Source organism: Zalophus californianus, chromosome 3 (assembly GCF_009762305.2).
Source record: "Zalophus californianus isolate mZalCal1 chromosome 3, mZalCal1.pri.v2, whole genome shotgun sequence".
Lineage (NCBI taxonomy): Eukaryota > Metazoa > Chordata > Mammalia > Carnivora > Otariidae > Zalophus > Zalophus californianus.
The window spans coordinates 101088676-101108867 of NC_045597.1; the positions used below are offsets into that span (position 1 = coordinate 101088676).

Sequence of the window (20192 nt, forward strand, 5' to 3'; positions counted from 1 at the left end):
ATTTTTACCTGTGGACTGCTTGGCTGGTGATAGGGCCTTTAGGCAACGAGGCTGGAGATGGAGGGGCTTGATATCCTGTATCTGAGGGGTGGTTTTGTCACACACTGCAGCCACCTCCCAGTGGCACCACTGCCCCTATCCACATGGCCGGCCTCTGCAATCTTCACAATTCTGGAGAGGCAGCTGATGCTTTAGATGCACTGTAGGAGCAAAGCTGGTGGCTGGCTCCTCTTTCTGCCAGCGAAGGATGAGCCAGGGGTAGACTGTGAGTCACGCTGACCACGGGACTGCTGCTCCTGGAGGAGAGTGAGCTCATGACCCTTTTGATCAAGTGATAAAAGTCCTCCATCACTCAGGAAGAGATTTCTTAAGGAAGGATGAGAGCATTCCCCAGAGGAAATTTTATTTTTTATTTATATGTGTAGCCGGCAATTATATAGTGCTTACCATGTACCAAGTGGTGTTCAGAACATTTTATAAAAATTAACTCATGAAGTCCACATAACAATGCAAAGAGGTAGGTTTATTCTTAGCACTCTTTGACAGATAAGGAAACAGGAGTGGAGAACAAGCACGTAAACCGAGAAACTTGGGCTCCAGAGTCTGGGCCCCTAACCACAGTGCTGTGGATGAAAGACCTTGAATTTCACGCTTAGGTTTTTTTTTTCTACCTTGACTCTTGACTTCTGGCTGAGCCGCTGAGGCATCAGGGAATTAGGCCAACCTGACTCAAGTCCCCATTCCGGTTTATTATCTCTGTAGCCGTGAGCAGGTTACTTCATGTCTGTGAACCTCCGTGTTCTCCTCTGTAAAGTGAAGTCATTTTACCCGGAGGAGGTGAAGATAACGTGGGGTTTCTTAGATTTGTGTGTGTGGCATGTTATAGGCATTCAGGAAACATTAGTTCCCTTGTGCCCTTCTCTGCTATAATATTTTTAGCCCTGTTGCTCTAATGTTCTGGCCAGCTTCTTCTTACCTGTAGGGAAGAGACGGGCTGAAGAGTGAGAAATAGCCCTGGTCGGGTGTTTGTTAGAATGAAGGAACGAACCACTTCAGAGGTTAACATCGTGAAGAAGTCCGATGATCCGTTTGGGGAGAGCGGTGGGGAGGTTGTGCTTATGCCAAGTGCAGACCACCAGACTTTGAGGAGAGAGGCGTGGGTTTGCTTTCTGCTTGCAGTATTTAGTCTGCTCCAGCCATGCCTCCCATCTGTAAACCGCCAACAACACAAACTTCCATGTTCGTTACACACCTTTGTTCTGACAACTTCCCTCTCCCCCTGACAAAATAGGACAGCCTGAGTGCCTTCCGGTCGAGGTTCAGGGTTGGCTGGCTGTGTTCTGGGGTTGGTGAATTAATCCGGTGTGTGCTTCTCTCCCGGCCAGGTGCGATCACCTACTCAAAGCAAGTTTGCCCTGTTCCCAGTACAAGGGAAAGTGGCAATTTTGCATTTGTCTCAGTTCAGGACTTGGCATATCCTGCTCCCCAGACGGTGCTCTTCTCCCCTGAACCACTCCCAATTCATCCATGAGGCTGAATTCTATTCACATGGATGGCTAGCCTGGTGTCCTTCTGCTTTTCTCACATGTGCAGGTCAATATATCTTTCTTTGATTATGAGTTTCCAGAGGAGAGAGGCTTAATTAATCTTCTTGTGTGTGTGGAATACCTTGTGTTCAAACTTAGGAAACACTTATGTATACATGAGGGTAAATGTCTGTCTAGAGAGAAGTGCAGCATTTAACCCACAGTCAGATGTATGAAAAAGGGAATCAACTCTTTTTTTTTTTTTTTAAAGATTTTATTTATTTGAGACAGAAAGAGAGTGAGTGTAGAGCACAAGCTGGGGGGAGGGGAAGAGGGAGAGGGAGAAGAAGGTTCCCAGCTGAGTAGGGAGCCTGACACACGGCTCAATCCCAGGACCCCAGGATCATGACCTGAGCCGAAGGCAGTTGCTTAACCGACTGAGCCACCCAGGCGCCCCATGAGAATCAACTCAGGGTGAGAGAATATCCTCAGCATCTAGAACAGTGCCTAGCACATAGTAGTAGTTGTTTTGTAAATATTTCCTGAATGAATGAATGAATGAATCTGGTCTTAATTTAGGTATCTTTCTAAATCTCATTGTAGTTACATCTGAGTTAGAATCTGGAACCATAGTTTTTATTAAGTATTACCATAAGTAACCAACAGAAGTAAAGACTTGGCAAAAAGTTGGAATGTACTGGAATATTGAACACTGAAAATAATGAACTTGATCCAGAAGGTACTTCAAGACCTCTCTGCACTTAGGTGCTGTCATTCTATAGGTCAGAGCATCATGCTCTAAGAAGAAGGAATTTAATAGAGTGCTTTGATAGGATGCTAAGTAACACCGAGTTTTCTCTATTGCCCTAGTGCCTGGGAGTAATTTTATGTCACCTACTGCCAAACTCGCGTGGCAGACGAGACCAATGTGTTTTGTACTCTCTGGGCCACTCGAAGATGGCCTCCGTCATCTTTAAGATAGGGTTTGTTTGGACACGTCTTCAAGCAGTACTTCTTGACTGTGCCACTTTTTTTTTTCTTCACGTGAGAGAGAGAGACAGAGGAGGAGGAGGAGGGAGGGAGAGAACGCACCAGACAAACATACAGAGGCCAAAGACTTTTTTAACTATCTGCATTTTCTTTGACAGATCTGAAGAAAACTCTTGCCGTGCTATTGGATAATATCTTGCAGCGCATTGGAAAGTTGGAGTCCAAGGTGGACAATCTTGTAATCAATGGCACAGGGACAAACTCGACCAACTCCACCACAGCTGTTCCCAGCTTGGTCGCACTTGAGAAAATTAATGTGGCAGGTAAGAACGGCGGTTGTGTGCCCTGACGTGGAGCCTGACCGTGCTTTGGCCTGGGGAAAGGATAAAGGGGCACAGTGGTTCTTATTGATATAAATCCCATCAAACTTGGTATGGCTCCTCTAAAGCTGATTTTAAATTTACTTTTGATTAACATGTTAAAAGACTTTTAAAGGCCCATCATGATGTGTAAGAGCTGGTGGTTTCTGTGACATATTTCACATAATGAGCTCCTGGAATTCACTTTTAACGAGAAGATTCATAGCATGGATAAGTGGAATAGAGAGGTTATCTGGGGAGCTCATTGTCAGCTAGAGGTCCTTTCTCCTTCCCGTTTTCATCAGACAGTTTCGAAAGTCTGTCCCATGTAAGAGATTCTCTCCTTCCCGTTATTAAAGAAGAAGTCACCATTGCAGAAAAATGCATCCTGTGCATGGGGAGATGGAAATTCTGGAAATGGGACTGATAAAATAAAGGGCCCCTGCCTGATCTTGGGCTGCTTCTGTCGCCACTCCTGGACACCAACCTGCATTTCTCACTGGGATGCATTTTTGTCTAGCCCCTTCCCAAAACTGGAATCTTGGATGAGAGAAGAAGCGTAGATTAAAAACAAAGCCCAGATCACACACAGCCTGGATTGCCCATGGCTTATGTTGGATGCCCCCATTGCAGTGCCCTGGGGTTGGCCTTCGAGTCCCCGTGGCCGAGCCAGGACTTGCTCTCATTAGAGTGACAAAGCAAGGGGCCTGAGGATTAAGATGAGATGCTTTGGGTGAATGGTTGTAAAGGAGTTGTCTGCACTCCTGGTGGGGTTATCCAGTCTCTACTTAATGTATGAAATACGGAGATGGGTTGCTTTCTGCTACTTTGAAAATCAAATTTAGTGTTCTTTTGGTTTCTCTCTGCCTCTGACTTGCACTGTAGAAACATACGGACTGAAGTGGGAGGGATTCGGTTCCTTTTCTACCTCCCGGTGTCAAAACATTTAATTGTTTCCCATTATGCAAGCTTGTTGTGTCACCTTTCTGTTCTGTTCTTTGCCCTTTAGCAAGTGTTAAATTACAAAATATATTTCTAATAATCCAAAGTGTCCAACCAAAGAAAGGTATTAAAAATAACTTTTAATTACAACACAGAGGCAGTGTCATCTGGGCCATAAATCCTCTCTTCCCTGCAGTTTCCAACGGCTTCTGTAATTAGACAAGAAAACCTCCCACTGTGTTGAGCTGCCTATTAATAAATGGAACCCATGCCTCTCCGGGCTCCATTCCTCCACCCTGGTCCCCCACAGAAAATGCCGTTGGAAAGCTCCTATCTGATTTCATGGCAGTTCTACATTGTCCTATTTCCAGAGGTGGAGTGGGGTGCTCCGCCTTGACCTTTGCCGCCTCCTACTGTCTCTGTCCTATACAACCCATGTAAACAAGTCTGTTGTCATTCTCTGCCTGATGAGGGATCTTGCTACCACTGACTGTCCTGTTGGTGCCAGGCTCACTGGGAGACTAACCCTGCCTGGGCTCCAAGTACCCAGGTCCAGAATTGTAGGTCGACCTCCAGAAATGACATGGGAGGGAGTTGGTGACTACTTCTTTCCTCTGGGATCCCAGCCCCACGTATTGAGTGAGTTAGTTGACTCAGTTAACCCACTACCGCTTGAGCACATTCTCTAAGTTGTTGGCTCTGATGGGTCTCCTTTCACCATGCCACTGATACTGTGTTTTTACTAATATTTAAAGAACCAAAGGATTTTGTGTGTTTTGTGGGGTTGGGGGGGGGCGAGAGGAGGGAGCAGATTTAGAGCTGTGCCTCTGATAATTAATCTCATTCTCCCTCCTTTGCATCTTTTGTTTGTCAGACACTCTGTCTTTGAAATTTTTAATGGCCAATTAGGAAAATAATCTATAGGCACAAAATCCCATAGACGGTGGCCATGTAAATGGGGGTAGCTATGAGGCTTCTCACAGGAAGGTACATTTTGAAGGTGGGTAGGATTGAGGCATAGGGGCCTCATGAAAGAGATACAGACTCCTAGAAATGGATTGTGACCCCGAAAGTAATTGGAAGGAAGGGAAGGAAACTAACATCCAGCAACCATCCAGGAAATACCAGTTACACCTGTTTGTGACCCTCAGAGGCACGTGGTTTTACTCAGTCTTCTCAACATCTAGGAGAAGTTAGTGGTTTCACAGGTTTTATGGAGTTTGAGTGTTTGGGGGGTAGGTACCTTTGGTATTGGAGTCCCTTGAGCTCAGCTTAAGACCAAGCACCATAAAGAGAAGAGTGTTGGCTCTGTCTTCCTTGCTTTCATTTGTAAATCATCACAAATGGGCAAGTTTTGAAGAATATGCTGCCATTTTCTTAGAGGTTCCTGGAGAGCTGACAGTTTCCTGGGATATTTCATAACCTGTCTAGTAAGCAAGTTCTCTGTGTCTTAAGGGTCTGTTTTTGTGGCCAACCTGTGTAGAAACAAGCTTGTCCCTCTGTGCACATGTGCATTCCTCCCTTCGAGAGACTGTGATGGGCACGGCAGACATAGATGTGAAACAGAGAATAGAGCCATCCTCTTTTATTTCCCCTAGAGGGTGGGGGCAGGGGGCTTTATATTTTGTCGATTAAACAACATATATCTAAACTCTTTGCCCTGTCTGTAGATTAGAGTGCCAAAAAGAAGGATAAGAACTTAAGTTTGTTAGCCCTTGTTGAGGAAGAAGCCATTTATTGCTTTTGTTGCCCTCTCCCTGAGCCATGGCCTAACTGTCCCCAAACCCCTATTGTCATAGCAGCAATGGCTCTGGAGCTGGGAGAGAGTTTATTTTTATAGGGTTCCAATCCCGACTGAGTGAAGTTTTTCTTTCTCTCTTTTTGCATTAAGACATGTGGTAATTGCTCAGAAATGTTCTCCCTGGTGTGTCTTTACTGCTTACTCTGGTGTCTTATTGCTCACTGATGTTTCTGATTGCTTACTGTTGTGTCTTATTGCTTGCTGATATATCTTCTGGTTGGCTCTAAACTGTTTCTAAATTGGGTACCATGGCAGTTGAAGAAGGGCTCCCTAAATTTATTTTCTTTTTAGGGATAGCTCTGTGTGCCTGCATGTGTGTGCCCTTCCTCTGTTGAGCTGTGTTTTCTGTACCTTTTATCCAAAATGGCTTTTCTTTCCAAATGATTCGCTCTTGGGCTTTTTGATGATGTGAAAGGGATGTTCCCCTAGAGGAATCTAGCTGGAAATGAACTTCACTGAAATCAAGAATTAGCTCGAACTGCATTTTTGAGCTTAGTTTATCTTGCTGAAGATGAAGGTGGATCAAAGAAACTAAAACCCAGATTTAAAAAAAAAAAAAAAATCCCCATCCTTCAACCAGTTGCCTAGTAAATCAGTTTCTCCTCCCAGAAAGAACTTGAATGTTTCTTCGCCAAAATTATCCCCTTTCAGAATGATGCCTTTGTTTTTGGAAAGACCAATTCTGCTTTTCTCTACTTTTATGATCTTAAATTATGACATGGAGTGAATAGCATCGGATCTGGAGTTCTTTGCCATGTGCTAACATAAGGGGAAAGGTTAAAAAAAAAAAAAGTGATCTTGAAAGTGCTTGCCTTCTGAGGCCCGGCAGTATCCACTTAACCTTTGTTTTTTGCCCATAGCATCTTGTTCAAAGCCTACCTGTTGAAAGTACTCAGTAAATGCCCCCATGGATTGGATGATGCTGGAGGGGACAGCATGTGGTTTCACTGCTAAAAGGAGTTTCTCCTTCTGGTTCCTCTTTTCCATTTCTGCTTCTGGGTATTGGCTTGGAAGTGGGGCTTGGCATCTCATTTCGCTTTCTCAAACCTTAGCAAACACCACCTACAAAGTAGGATTTTTTATTTTTTATTTATTTTTTTGGCCTGTTGTGTCTGAGCTTCCCACAGATGCTTCTGTGCTGTGGAGCCTTCATAGAAGGTGATGGTTACAACTCTAGATTGTAGTATTTCGGGGAATGGGCACATTGTGCCTCTCCCTCCATCAGTTGTGGGGAGGCATGAGTACATGTGTACCTCCGCATTTATTTATTTATACTTAAAAGAACCTGTTCTTGTCTTTCAACATCAGTTGAATAACTGGCCAGCATGGAGGGTTCGCTGAAAGGCACAACTTAATGATAACATTTCTTTTGCCTTACGATCCCTTATAATTGCAAGGTCATTTGGGAAACACAGTCATAGACTCGAAGGTGCAGGCACAACTCCAGTGAGTCTACACGGAATGTTAGCTAGGCCTGCGTTTCCCAAACGTGAGTAGCCACATGTAGTGTATTTCCAGTATCTGCTGATGAAGTGCAATGTATTTGAGCTTGGATGCTGTTCTCAGTAAAAAGAACCATAATTATTATTCTACCATTTAAAAATTGCAAATGAAAAATGTCCCTGCTGAGTTTCAGGACATGCATTTGGAAGTGCAATTTTCCCCCCTTTTGTGCTGCTAATAGACCTTGAAATTAAGTTGCACAGGTGTTGTTTCTTCTTTGGGTCCCCCTGTTATCCGTTGTGTTGGAGTAGCACCTGAAGTGCCCCAGTCCCCTGCCCAGCTCCACAGGTGGCTTTCTGGGGATCAGGTAACAGCCAGTCTGTGACACCCCAGATGCTGCCAAGAAGCAGGGCAGACTGGAGATTGCAGGGTGCTTTCTTATTAATGTGAGCGAGAAACTACTGTATTTCTCCCATCTACACATTGCTTTCTGTTTCATTCTTTGTAAGGGCAGCACTAAAGACTTGGCTACTTGTCAGAAACAATTCTTTTGGTATCTTCCTAGAAAAATGTGTATCATTGTTGGTGTGGTTTTCACTTTGTGTGGTCAGGGTGTTTTGATTTTTATCATGGAGAAGGAAGCGTCTTTCTGCACTGGCCGTATGTGGAACACCAGATTCCAACACTACCTCATAAGTCAAAGTTCCTCAAACACAGCACACAACTGACATTCTGGGCTAGATAGTTCGCTGTTGTGGGCACTAGCCTGTACACTGTAGAATGTTTAGCAGCATCCCTGGCCTCTCCCAGATGTCAATAGCACCTCCTCAGTTGTGACAACCAAAAATGTCTCCAGACACCACCAAGTGTGGCTGGGGTGGGTGGCAAAATCGCCTGCAGTTGAGAATCAGTGCTGTAAGTACAATACTCAAAGGTCAACATCACTTCTCCTGAACTGTATTTTTCGTTCTCTTCTCTTCCTCCTGCCCTCCTCCTCCTTCTCCATGATAAAAATCAAATCCTGACCACACAAAGTGAAAACCACACTGTCCTCCTCAGGTCAGCTCCACCCACCATGGGTCTCTAATCCCCCCTTCCCCTGGGCGTCACACCCATGCCTCGTTTCAAGCCTTCTCCCCACTCAACTCTCACCTGGCTTCCAGTTGGACCCCCTTTACCACTTCCACATGGCTGTTAATTCTTCTCGGAACATACAGGTCTCATCTCATTATCCTCCTGCTTTATTTAAAGCCGCCTCAGCTGTCACTGCCTACAGTACAAATACAAACTCCTTGGTTCTACATTGAAAACTCTCCACAGATTCCCTCAGCCTACCTTTTTCAGGATCGTCTCCTTTTCTACCGCTCCAAAGAGGCTGTGTAGGTTGTTTCGTGCCGAGAAGTAGATCTTTTGGGGACCTGTGTTGTTTTCCTTAACTTATTTAATTTACTCTCTTGTGTCTTGATAATTATATACTCTGCTTAAAATTAATAAAATAGAATTTCCTCTAAAACATTCCTGTAATTTAAGTCTACTCTCTCAGACTACTTTGCCACCATTATTCTGAATTAGCGGCTCTTTCATAAAAGAAAGAATTACCTTCTATATAAGCAGGAGTAAAATGTGTGTTGCCAAAAATTGACTGGTTTGGGTCCAGGAAAGGAGTTTCTTATGGTCAGCATCCCAAGAGCCTCCTGGGAGTTTATAAAAATCTCTTTCTCGGAGGTCTCAAAGATCAGCTGCAAAGCTAAAAGTGGCTGGGGCTGAGGACTTGCAAACAGCCTTGCGAGCAAGAGAGAAGGAGGCTTTACGCCTCGGCTGGCCCATCAGCTGAGCCCAACATCCTAGGCATCCCAGTGCTCAGGCCATGAAAGACTTCACAGAAGGCAGTGTTTTGGAGCCAGGCAGCCTGGGTTCAAATCCCATCTTCACTACCTCGTGCCTGGTGACCTTGGGCATTGTTCTGAACCTTTCTATGGCTCTATTTCCTCGTCTGTACAGTTGGGGAAATAATAGTAGTGCCCGTTTTCATAGGCATTGTTGATGAGGATTAAGTAAACTACTTAGAATGGGTGCCTGGTACAAAGTCAGCACTAAATGAGCATTGGTTAATTACAGTTTAAAAGCCACGTTGATGGAGCTTTTAATTTTGTTGATGGAAGAATGGAAATTGCATTGACTAGTTATTCAAATGTCACCATTGATAATGAATATTGTAGTATTTGTGTAGTGCTGTATAGATTAGAAAATATTTTCATATATGTTACTTCATTTGAGTGCTTTAAACTTAACAGTTCCCAAATGGACCTTTTTTTGTCAGTACTTAAAGGCTTAGCAGCAAACACATATATTTGTCAATAATCTCTTAAAAGAGGCCAAAAAAAAAAAAAAAAACTTAGAAAGGGAGTTGGGGGCCCATGCAGTTGGCTAGTTCAGAAGATGAGGCTGAGCTCAGCCCTGCTGGGTACAGATATGGGGACCATCTTCAAGAAGCTCAGCTGTATTGGCTTCTGAGTTGACTTCATTCTAAGGCCATCTTCTCGGGGTGGTGGTTGAAATGGTCACAGTGGGGTCTAGGGTTCTGGCAGCATTGTTGGGGAGGGTTCTGATCACTTAGGCACAGCACTCAATGACATTCTGGTTGCGTTTGCCTGGATCATGCATCCTGGTCACCTCAGGGTTTCATGGTGGGGCGAGGGTCCCTAGAAAGATTCCAGGCAGCAGATAAAATAGGTAGCACTACCACAGACTCATGTTGCATTATGATTTGGATTTCCAGAATTGTCCTAAGCCTGACTCAAACTTTCTTTCCTTGAGGGTCCAGAGGACACAGCTCCGAGAAGGCTAACCTTTCTTCTCCCGTTTTAAATACTGCTCTTCAGGCTGAATGTGCCACAGCCCCACTGGGAGCTAGCCTCGCCTACACCATGCTATTTCTTCATGCCGTTACACATTTACATGTTCCTGTCCTCAGCCCTTCCATCTTTCTGGCTCTTAATTATCCTCGTTTTCAAGACTCCTCTTAAAGCACTGTCTCCCGTAAAAAGCCTTATAGAGACCCCTCCAACCCCAGAAGTTTCCGGTGCCCTTGCTTTGTGTTTTCACCACTGCTGTGTACATCCTTGGACCTTCCCATGCTTCATCTGTCTCTAGAGCCAAGCTCTAAGCCCTTTGAAGGCATGGGCAAGATAGCCTACATTTTTCTTTTGAACCCAGTACCTAACTGAGAGCCTGGCAAATAGCAAGCTCCCCATAGGTGTCCAGCTGAATGCACTCCTCCCTCTCCGGGACATGCATCAGGTCAGCCACTGTCCTAGAACTTTTATCACAACAGTGATGACCACACAGTCAGTTCTAGATCACTGTTTTTGCCCCTGGCCTGCTTTGACATTTTCTTGAATACTTTAGGAATTCCCAGAAGCACCTGGAAAGTTGACTGCTAACTTGTTCAAAGGGGAAAATGCTTTTACTTTGCTATGCTTTCTGAAAACTAAGGTTCCATAATATAATTGGATTTGTGATTTTTGGTGGCTAATTATGTAAGTAGGATTTAAACAATTCTAACAAGCTATAATAGAGATTGCTCTGAATGAATAGTCCTTGCAGAAGAGCAGGAACCCACTAATCTTAATGCCTTTGGACTTGTTACTGACCCTTCAAGGAGTACATGGCTTTTTTCATTTCAAAAAGTCAGAGTATGGAGGCACCTGGGTGGCTCAATCGGTTAAGCATCTGCCTTCGGCCCAGGTCATGACCCCAGGGTCCTGGGATCTCCTTCTCCTTCTCCCCCCCACCCCACACCCTGCTCATGCTATCTCTCACTATCTCTCTCTCTCTCAAATAAGTAAATAAAATCTTATTTAAAAAAAAAAAAAGGTCAGAGTATGTATCCCTATGGGGAATGCTGTTTTTCCCCAGCCCCCTGAGGGTGGTGAGGAACAGGAGCCCTTAGGAACATGCTCTGCGGGACTGGCCTTGGGAACTTGTACAGGCTTTACTTTTGTGGGTGAAAATGCCTCTACACGGGGCTGTTCAGTAGATCAGAGATAGGACATAACTAGAATAGACTTGTTTGTTTTAATCCGAAGGCGACAGATCCCACTTGTTCTAATTTGGCTAAATGAGGTATGTGTATACAGTTATGCTATCAGCCTGCATTTGGTATTGATTCAGGAGACATTCCACAGCCACAGCATGGCATATGCTATCCCACAGATACTCCCTTGACTCTGCCACCCCATCCCTTACCTGTTCTTATTGACACATATTTCAAAGAGGCATTCTAGAGCCTGAGATTTAAAAATTCGGAAAACTTGTAGAATTAAAGTTGTTTCCATGAGGGCAGGGGACTGTATATATCTCTGGGGAGTTAAAACCGTTTCTTAGGTATGGAAACTTGTGGGGTTTTGGTGGATTTTCTTTTAAGCTCTGCTTTTGGCTTTGCAGATCCATAACTTCTAAAATTAGGCGACCTAAATGAAAATCAGTTGCTAGTTTTTGTTGATGTTTTTTTCGTCCTTGGTGTATCTCAGAAAAGGCAGAGAGAAAGCCTGTGTGGTGAAGGTGGTCTGAAATGGTTTGCTGAGTTTAAAAAGGAAGCAAAGAGGCATCCAATTAGTGGTGTGGCTCAGACGGCTTGAGCCGCCCCACAGTTCTGGGCAGCAGACATCCTCCTCATTACTGTCCAGAATGGTCTCCTTTCTCTGTCTCTCTCCTTTACCTTTGGACCCTCAGCAGATCTCAGGTGCAGGATCACAGCACCCAAGTCCACTCATGTCAAGCTGAGGGGCTCTGTGTCCAGGGCCGACAGAGCGTTGAAACTACATTTTGATTTGCCTTGTCAGAGTTGGCCAGCTGTACCATTAGCTGGTGTGAAGCTGTCTTGACATTCCATGTTGGTGAGCCTTTCGAGTTAACATTAACAGTGGGAACTTGCTCTCTACCTCCGTGCAGCTAGAACTGGGCTCGTAAAAGTCCTTACAGAAGAGCCACAGTGAGCTTCAAGTGAAGGCCTTGTGCTAATGCTTCCCCCACTGTGGGGGGACAAGCTTGAACGGCAGCTGTGGGATTGTGGTTCAGACACAGACTCTGGACCCTGACAGCCTGGGTTCAAACCCTAGCTCTGCCACCTCCCGCCCGTGTGTCCTTGGATAAACCCAGTCAGTTTCCTCATCCAAAAAATGGGCATAAAGTACCTGTGCCATGGGATTGTTGTGAGGATTGTGAGTTCATACATGGGAAACGCTCAAGATCAGGCACAAAATCATGTGCAAAAAAGCTTTTGGCCACTGGGACATGCACTTCTTAACCCGACCCAGAGCTTGGCCTGTGAGCCAGAGGGTAGCAGCAGGTGGTCAGTGCTTACTGAGTATGTAAACTGCCTAGTCCTAATGCTGTATGTTATAGAGAAAATCGTATAGGGACCTGGGAAAAGGGATCTCTGGAAGCCGCTTGGTAGTCACAGGCTAGACCTGGTCTGGCATTAGACAACTTGAACAGAACTGGAGACTTTTTTACTCACACTTGGCATCTTATTTACCATCACTGAGACCCAGCTGTCCTCTGGTGCCTGTGAGGATGCAGTAAGTTAATGCATCTGAGAGCCGGGCACAGTGTCTTCACCCCACTTACCTACAGATCCTGCTCTTTGGGGTTAAGACCTTGTGAAAAGGGAAGAGGCACAAATGTAATATGGCGAACACTGTTGAGTATCTTATACAACCAACAGTGCCTGGATGGTGCCAGGCCTTGCTTGTGCCAGGCCGTGGAAAGGCAGCCAGGCAAGACACGAGGGCTTCTGTTGTGAATGAAGAGCCACACCGTGCAGTGGAGGAGAAGGAAGGGAGTATTGGCAGTGCTCACAATTCCTGTCTTGACTCTCAACCTAGAGCTGCTTTCACACTAGTTCAAGAGGACCTGTTGGTTTTGCCTGGCCTTTTGGCCTTGGGAATGACCTTCAAACTCTATAGCTATCTAGGGACAAAGATAGGGATAGGAGTGACCTATAGGAATTGGCACAGAAGGAATTTTTTTTTAAGATTTTATTTATTGGAGAGAGAGAGAGTGTGTGTGTGTGCGCGCACAAGCCAGGGCGAGAGGCAGAGGGAGGGGGAGAAGCAGACTCCCGGATGAGCAGGGAGCCCAACGCAGGGCTCGATCTCAGGACCCTGAGATCATGACCTGAGCCGAAGGCAGACGCTTAACAGACTGAGCCACCCAGGTGCCCCAAAGAATTTTCATAATCATATGGTGGAAGTCATACAACCCTTGTCACTGCAAACTGAAGAAATCTGGAAACTGTGCCTGACCCCTCGCTATACCTTCTCATTCCAAAGTAGGGAGGGGAATTCCTGTGCTGCAGAGCTCAGCTCTCACGGGAAGACAGTCATTAAACTGTCTAAACTTTATGCTAATAGAACTTTCTCAATAATTGCTTTCATTAAGTATGGTTAATATGAGCAGTACAAGTTGTGGCAAGACTAGCAGAAGAACAAAGTAAATATTTAGGACTTTATTTCCGGGTTCATTTGGATTGGGGCAAAGAGAAGATTAGTAAAAGCTGAATCTGATGGTATCTTACCCTGAAATTTAGTAGACCACTTGACTGAAATTCCAGTGGTTTCTCTTCAGTGGCTCTCTTGATCCCATTTGGGTGTCCTCCAGGTGACAGTTATGAGCTCTGTTCTCTCCTTACGTTTTTGGCCCCTGTCAGAGTAATGTGCTGAAGAGAAACTGCCTCCCCTGTACCTCCAGGAATGTTGTGAGGATTAAGAAGGTGGCTGTTGGCCCATGGCTGTGCCATATAGGGAGGACTTCTGTCCCCTTGAAGTAGAAGGCTGTTAGTAGCCACTGAGTTGGCCAAGAAAGCCCATGATGAGTGGTTGCTTGTGGCTGGGCATGCTGACCTGTCATCTAAGGGTGCTGAGGGGTTCATTCAGCTGTAGTACTCATGCCTCTTGGCTACCAGTGATAAAAAGCAGCCATAATCTCTGTCTTTGAGTCTGTGTAATAATAGAGTAGCATTTTCTTCCTTTTCCTTTTTTTTAAGATTTTGTTTATTTGAGAGAGAGCACAAAAGGGGGAGCAGCAGCAGGAGAGGGAGAAGCAGACTCCCCGCTGAGCAGGGGTCCTGATGCAGGGCTCGATCCCAGGACCCTGAGATCATGACCTGAGCCAAAGGCAGACACTTAACCGACTGAGCCACCCCGGCGCCCCAAGGGTAGTATTTTCAAAGATAAGACTTTATAAACAGCGTTTTTCTTTTATATTACAAGAAAGGATAATGTTTCCGGAAAAAAATTGGAAATGAAGCAGTAAACCAGGTGAGGAGATAGCAGAGAGAGAGGGTACTGTTTCCTGTTGGGCAGGTTGTCAGGGAAAACCTCTCTGAAATGATACTGAACAGACACCCAAATGAGTGAGCGAGGGAGCCATGAAGGTAGCTGAGGAAGGCTGTTCCATGCAGAGGTATCATGATGAGACCCGGGCGTATGCAGCACACAGCCATACAGGCTCCATGCTCAGGCTGCTGGCATTCGAATCGGAGTTCTGAGAGCAGGATGAGGGTGGCTGGCACATTTAGGGAGGTCACATCTCCAGCTCCTCCTCTGTACTACAGAAACGAGCTCACGGGACATTGGGAAACCACATGAAAACGTGCATAAGTAGAGCCGGCACCCAGTGCTTGGAAAATATTGGCCATTATTATAATGATCAAAATATTGTTTCAGCAAATGATTTTAAAAGCCTCTCTCTGTAACTTTGTTCCACAGACCTTTTAACCAAAGCTAACGAGCTTCAGAATTGTATTAGAGGCACCAGAGTGGGGGCAAGTTCTATTCATTTCAAAGAATAAGCTAAATATAGTCAAGACTTTAACAGAAGGATCACACATTTTGGGTGGGGTTTGGGCTTTTGGTCATGAAGTGGGTACAGTTGGGGGAGATCGATTTCTTGTATGTATTTTCCTGTCTATTCAAATATAAAACCCTTGTTGAAGAATGGAGTGTTTGTTTTTACAGAAACCATCCTCAGGTTTGGGGATGTTGCTGTGTGACCTCGAGTCCCCAGAAGGCCACGGTGAAGTTGTCGTTAGTCCTACATGGTATTTGTGAGGCTTGGCCTGCGTTAGGTTCTTGATTTTAGCTTAATGTATCCTGAAAGATGGTACTTGGATAAGTAAGTCATAATGGTATATCTGGATCCAGGATCCAGCTTTTCTCACTGTTTGAGTCAACTCTTCTACTCCCCTTGACTCAGGGTGAAATCTTAGACACATGGAGTCATGGGGTGAAGGTCTGGCCCCAGCTCCCAGGCTCTACAATCCTCTCTTCTGTAGATGATATTTGCTCTCTGCCAACTGTTCTTAGTCTCGATCGGGGAGAATCACACAGATCCCCCTGGCCGCCGGGTTCTCTCTGTGTGTTGCCAGGGCAGCAAAGACATGGGCCTCAATGCAGGAAGGTCTCTGAGAAATAGGTGACCGGCTAGTGATTGGCTAGCTGGCATTTAGAAGATTTCAGAATGTCAGCTAACCACCAGTTTGAGGGGTGCCAGGCTAGGAGCTGTGAGCTCTGGGGAAGTAGTGTAGGACCAGGATCCAGGGGATCTGGGTTCCAAGCCTGCTGCTGTCAGACCTGACTCTGAGAGCATCTGGTTTTTCTATTTCTTTTTTCATAGCCAGGTTTTCGTGGACTTTTAGAAGTAAAAGAGATGAGAATGACTTAATCTTTCCTCCAAAGTGAGAGACAGCAAACTTCCAAAATCCTTGGTGCACGATCCTTCAGCCTTATCTGAACGATTCTAGATGTTACACAGCTTCAGTGGGCCACATTTGCATCACAGTCTATATTCCCGTGGGCCAAATCTGGTCCACCGCCTATGTTTGTAAAGACAGATGTGAAATACAGTCTTGCCCATTTGCCGTCCTTACATGGCTGTTTGGTACTACTGCTGTAGGATTGAGAAGTTGTGGCAGCTTATGGCCCCCAAAGCTGAAAATACTATCTTGCCCTTTATAGAAAAAAATTAAAAAAGAAAAAATTTGCTGGCCCTTGGTCCCGGCAAATGAATGGTGTTCCCTGGAGTGCAGTGCCCAGCCTGCGCTCCTGTGGACTGGGGCCTTGGTAGGGCTCAACCACCCCTCTGACAGTTAACAACCTACATTCAGGGCAACTCTTGTTTGGTGGTTTCACTTGCTGGTCTTGGCTTTGCTTTCCAGAGCAGTTCCTACTCATCTTTGCAGATGTGGATCATGTGTCCTGCAGCACATTCGTCTTGAGTCCGTATGTCCTCACCACCCTCGGGTCTGTCAGCAGTCCATTACTGGTGCAGTGTCCGGATCCCTTCCCCTCCGGTCGCCCTCCGCTGAGCATGCTCCACTTTGCAATACTCGGCACTTACGTGGAAAGCCAGAACTCTGTCCGTTCTTCCAGAAACTGAGTAATCCTGAGCTTAGAGGAAAAGAGGGTCCTCGCCGTGGGGTCCTGCACACCGGGCTTGTTGTATGCAGCCTGAGGGCTCAGCAGTCACAGCATGGTGCTATGACTCCAGGACTAAACCTTCCAGGGTTTTCTGTATGGACTGGTGTTAAGCCCAATTATCTGCCTATCCCTAGTCCTCTTTCGCCTCCTGGCAACTCATGCTTTATTTATATTCCCAGAGTATGGAATTCTCCCTTAATTCCTGTTCAATATTATTTTGCTTCTTTTCTAAATATTTGAATGTTATATTGACCCTTGAAAGTTTTTGTTGTCTTTTGAATTATTAGTTTTTTCTTCCAAATGGGCCATCAGTATTTCTATTTTGGCTTTCAGTCAGCACCAGAGACAGCTTCCAAGTTGACATGGGTCCAGAGATCAACATTGTTTTAGTATCATTGCTCACTCGGTACAAATACAGCTAATTAGTTAGCCTGTCACTTTCCCATCTTACCCACAAAGATACCGTGAAAGGGTTGAAGTCAAGATGTCATGTCACAGGACATTCCGCCATTTTCCCCATTCCTGGTCTAGTACCCTTTTACAAAGGAGCGGGGCGGGGAGGGGGAGTTGTGGACAGAGTTTAGTTGGTATTCTAAGTACTGTTAAGCCATCTGTTTAATAATCATCTCTAGAATTTTGCCAGGAATGACCAGGCAAACTTTCTAACTTTTCGTAATCTTATCCTTTGCCACGTTTAAGTATGCAGGAAACCTTTTACCAACTCCTGTCTTCTCAGCAGTTCCTTAAGAACGGTGTATACCTTCCCCGTCCTTCAAATTTCATCCTACCTAGCCATTCTCTAGATTTTTAAAAAATAATTTATTTATTTTTATTAACATATAATGTATTATTTGTTTCAGGGGTACAGGTCTGTGATTCATCAGTCTTACACAGTTCACAGGCCATTCTCTAGATTTTGACAGTAGAAACTAAAGGCAGAGTTGTTGAAGACACTACAGAGAAGACTTAAAGCATTATATGAAATTAGAATGAAAATCATGACCTAGGTATGCCTTGTGTAGGGGTGTTGCACTGACCTTGGTAAATGCCAGTCCAGCCAACACAGCTCTGATTCGTTTACTTCCCAACAGTATGGCGTGTTACTTCACTGCTGCACACCTCTTGGATCTCTTGAACCTTTATTTGTTCTTTGTAGAAGAGAGCTCACGCATCCTTTCCAAGTTGGTCTGATTCCCTTTGAAACAGCTGCTTTCTTAGTAAAGGATGCAGTTGTGAACCCGTGACGAAGGCCAGCTCATCACTGGGGTACTGGTCTCTGAAGCCCGTCTCCTCTCACCCGTTCTGAGACCTGGCGCACGGGCAACGTCAAGTCTGAGAGAAGGGGTCCGTGGATGGACGAGTACGCCGTGTCTCTTCCTGAATGTGGCTGAACAGATCAGATTTGTGAGTGTTTACAAAGTAGACCCCCAAAAATAGCCACTATGTATTGATGGGTTATTATGTCCCAGGCACAAATAATCATTTTGAAGTACATTACTCTTCTTTTCTCAGAGCAGACCTGCAAAATAATCATCGCAGTTGAAAAGCAAGGCATGTCAGGGTAGGGGATGGTGGAAAATCTGCCCAAGGTGCTGGTGAGAGCCTAAGCCAGGATTCAGACCCCAGCTGGCTTGAACCTAAAGTCCACGTTCAAAGACGCCGGGACGATAGAATTTTACTGAACATCATGCAGAAAGATCACACATGGGGTGTTTTTAAAGATGAGAATAGTTTAAGCTCAGGAGAGAAGATAATCTAAGAGCCAGGACCTTTTTGGTGGTTTGGATATGACTGCAAATGTTTCAGGTGCCAAGCATACTTTGTTTTGTGAGTTTTGATGTTTTTGGTCGTCGTCTTGCTGTCATGTATTAATCGCCCTTTAATTTTCTTCTTACCATTAAATATTCCAAATGAGATCATTTTCTCTAGAGACATACCAAGAACTGTTTTCCAATTTTCTTTTTTTTTCTGCTTCAAAAATTTGAAACACAATAAAAATGCTTGATACGATGATGTAAAGTCATTGTAGGAAATTTGGAAAATAGAGAAAAGAATAAATAAGAAATAAAAAGGACCTGTAATCCTGTTATCTAGAGCACATGACTGTTAACACATGGTTTTTCTTTTCTGCTCTTTTTTTTATGCATGTAGAACATAAAAACAATTGTACTCTGTAATTTTTAACTCCTGACTTTAAAGGGAGCATTCTCTCTTGTGTTTTTTATTCTCTAAAAGCTTTATTTTTGAAATAACTATGTAATACTATCTTACTTCATTAACTAGATCCCTGTTTTTAAATCCCCCACCCCCTTTTTCCTATTACAAAGATCATTGTACTGAACATAAATCTCTGCATCTCTGATTCTTCTCTTGGAAGAAATTCTTAGGTATAGAATGGCTAGACCTAAAATAAGCATTTTTTTTTTAGGTTTAGTTTTGTTTTTATCAAAATAAGTACATCATTTTAAAACTCAGATAACATGGGCTCCTAACAGCCACCGTCCCCTGCCCTGTGCATCTCTGTTCCTGCCCCCGTCGCTGACTTAGCTTCTCCAAATGCAAATACCTTTCACTCCTTTTAGTTGTTTCTTCTAATACATATTTTCATATTTCTCATTACCATGCTTTATCCTGCTTTTCCTTATCTTGGAGCTTTCAGCATTATCTGCTGATTTTCTGTAATGGAAGATGGGAACTAAGCTTCCTGACAGTACCTGCAAATCTACATCATACTTTGCCATTCTGCACCATTGCCAGCCCTTTCTCCCGCAGACACTTCCTCTCCACATCTCCAGAACCCTGATATCCTGCTGTCGTTACTGTGAAATCAGTGGTCGGTGCTTACTCTATAAAGACAGTGCTTAGCCATCTAGTTAAATAGCATGATGCTGAATTGCCTTTTTGATGCATCTTTTTGTTTTCTCTCAGAGTTCATAATTTACTGCTTACATTTCTTAGTTTTAATTAATTGGAAAAATAAATATTCCCTAATCACTTTCAGGGTGCTGGAAATACATCTGTGAACAAAACAGACAAACGTTCTTGGCCTTACCGAAATTCAGCCTTAGGGTTTTCCGTCAGAACGCCTCTTCATATGGCCCAATAGATCGGGGAGTCTATTACAGATAAATTTTGTATTAAACACCTTTCTTCCCAGAGCCTTCTGTCCTGCTGCAGTCTGGCTTGGTGGCTTTCTGTACCTGCTGTTCAGCTGTGTCCTGAGGCTGCCTGTTTCCCTTGTCCTGAGTGGCCTCTCCTACTTCCTGGATTCATGTCTTCCTCTTTGTTGGTTTTTTCCCTCATCCAGGGGAAGCTCTTCTTCGAGTAGTTTCCTCGGAGAGAGGATATAAGGGGAGAATATATTTGAAACTTTTTGAATGTTGGAAAATGCCATTTTAAAAAATTGAGGTATAATTGACATAAAACATCATTTTAGTTTCAAGTGCACAACTCGACGATTTGATATTTGTAATTTAGATAATGGAAAATATCTTTATTCTATGTCTTGAATAATGCCAATGTCTTGGCTGAATGTAAAATTAGTTGAATGTAAAATTCTAGGTTTAAAATTCTAGGTTTCTTTGACTTCTGGTTTTCGGTGTTGTTTTTGGGAGTCCAGGGACATTCTCATACCTGGATGTGACCTGTG

At 44.4% G+C, this 20192-nt stretch overlaps 1 protein-coding gene across 4 annotated transcripts in view; it reads left to right on the plus strand.

Moving 5' to 3' along the window:
- MGAT5 (alpha-1,6-mannosylglycoprotein 6-beta-N-acetylglucosaminyltransferase) overlaps window positions 1-20192 on the plus strand; it is a 326381-nt gene that overhangs the window by 132616 nt on the left and 173573 nt on the right. For all 4 annotated transcript variants that reach the window (XM_027589390.2, XM_027589391.2, XM_027589393.2 and 1 more), the window contains one exon: window positions 2675-2839. In XM_027589390.2, the coding sequence (XP_027445191.1) occupies window positions 2675-2839 (165 nt within the window). The remainder of the gene's footprint in view (window positions 1-2674; window positions 2840-20192) is intronic.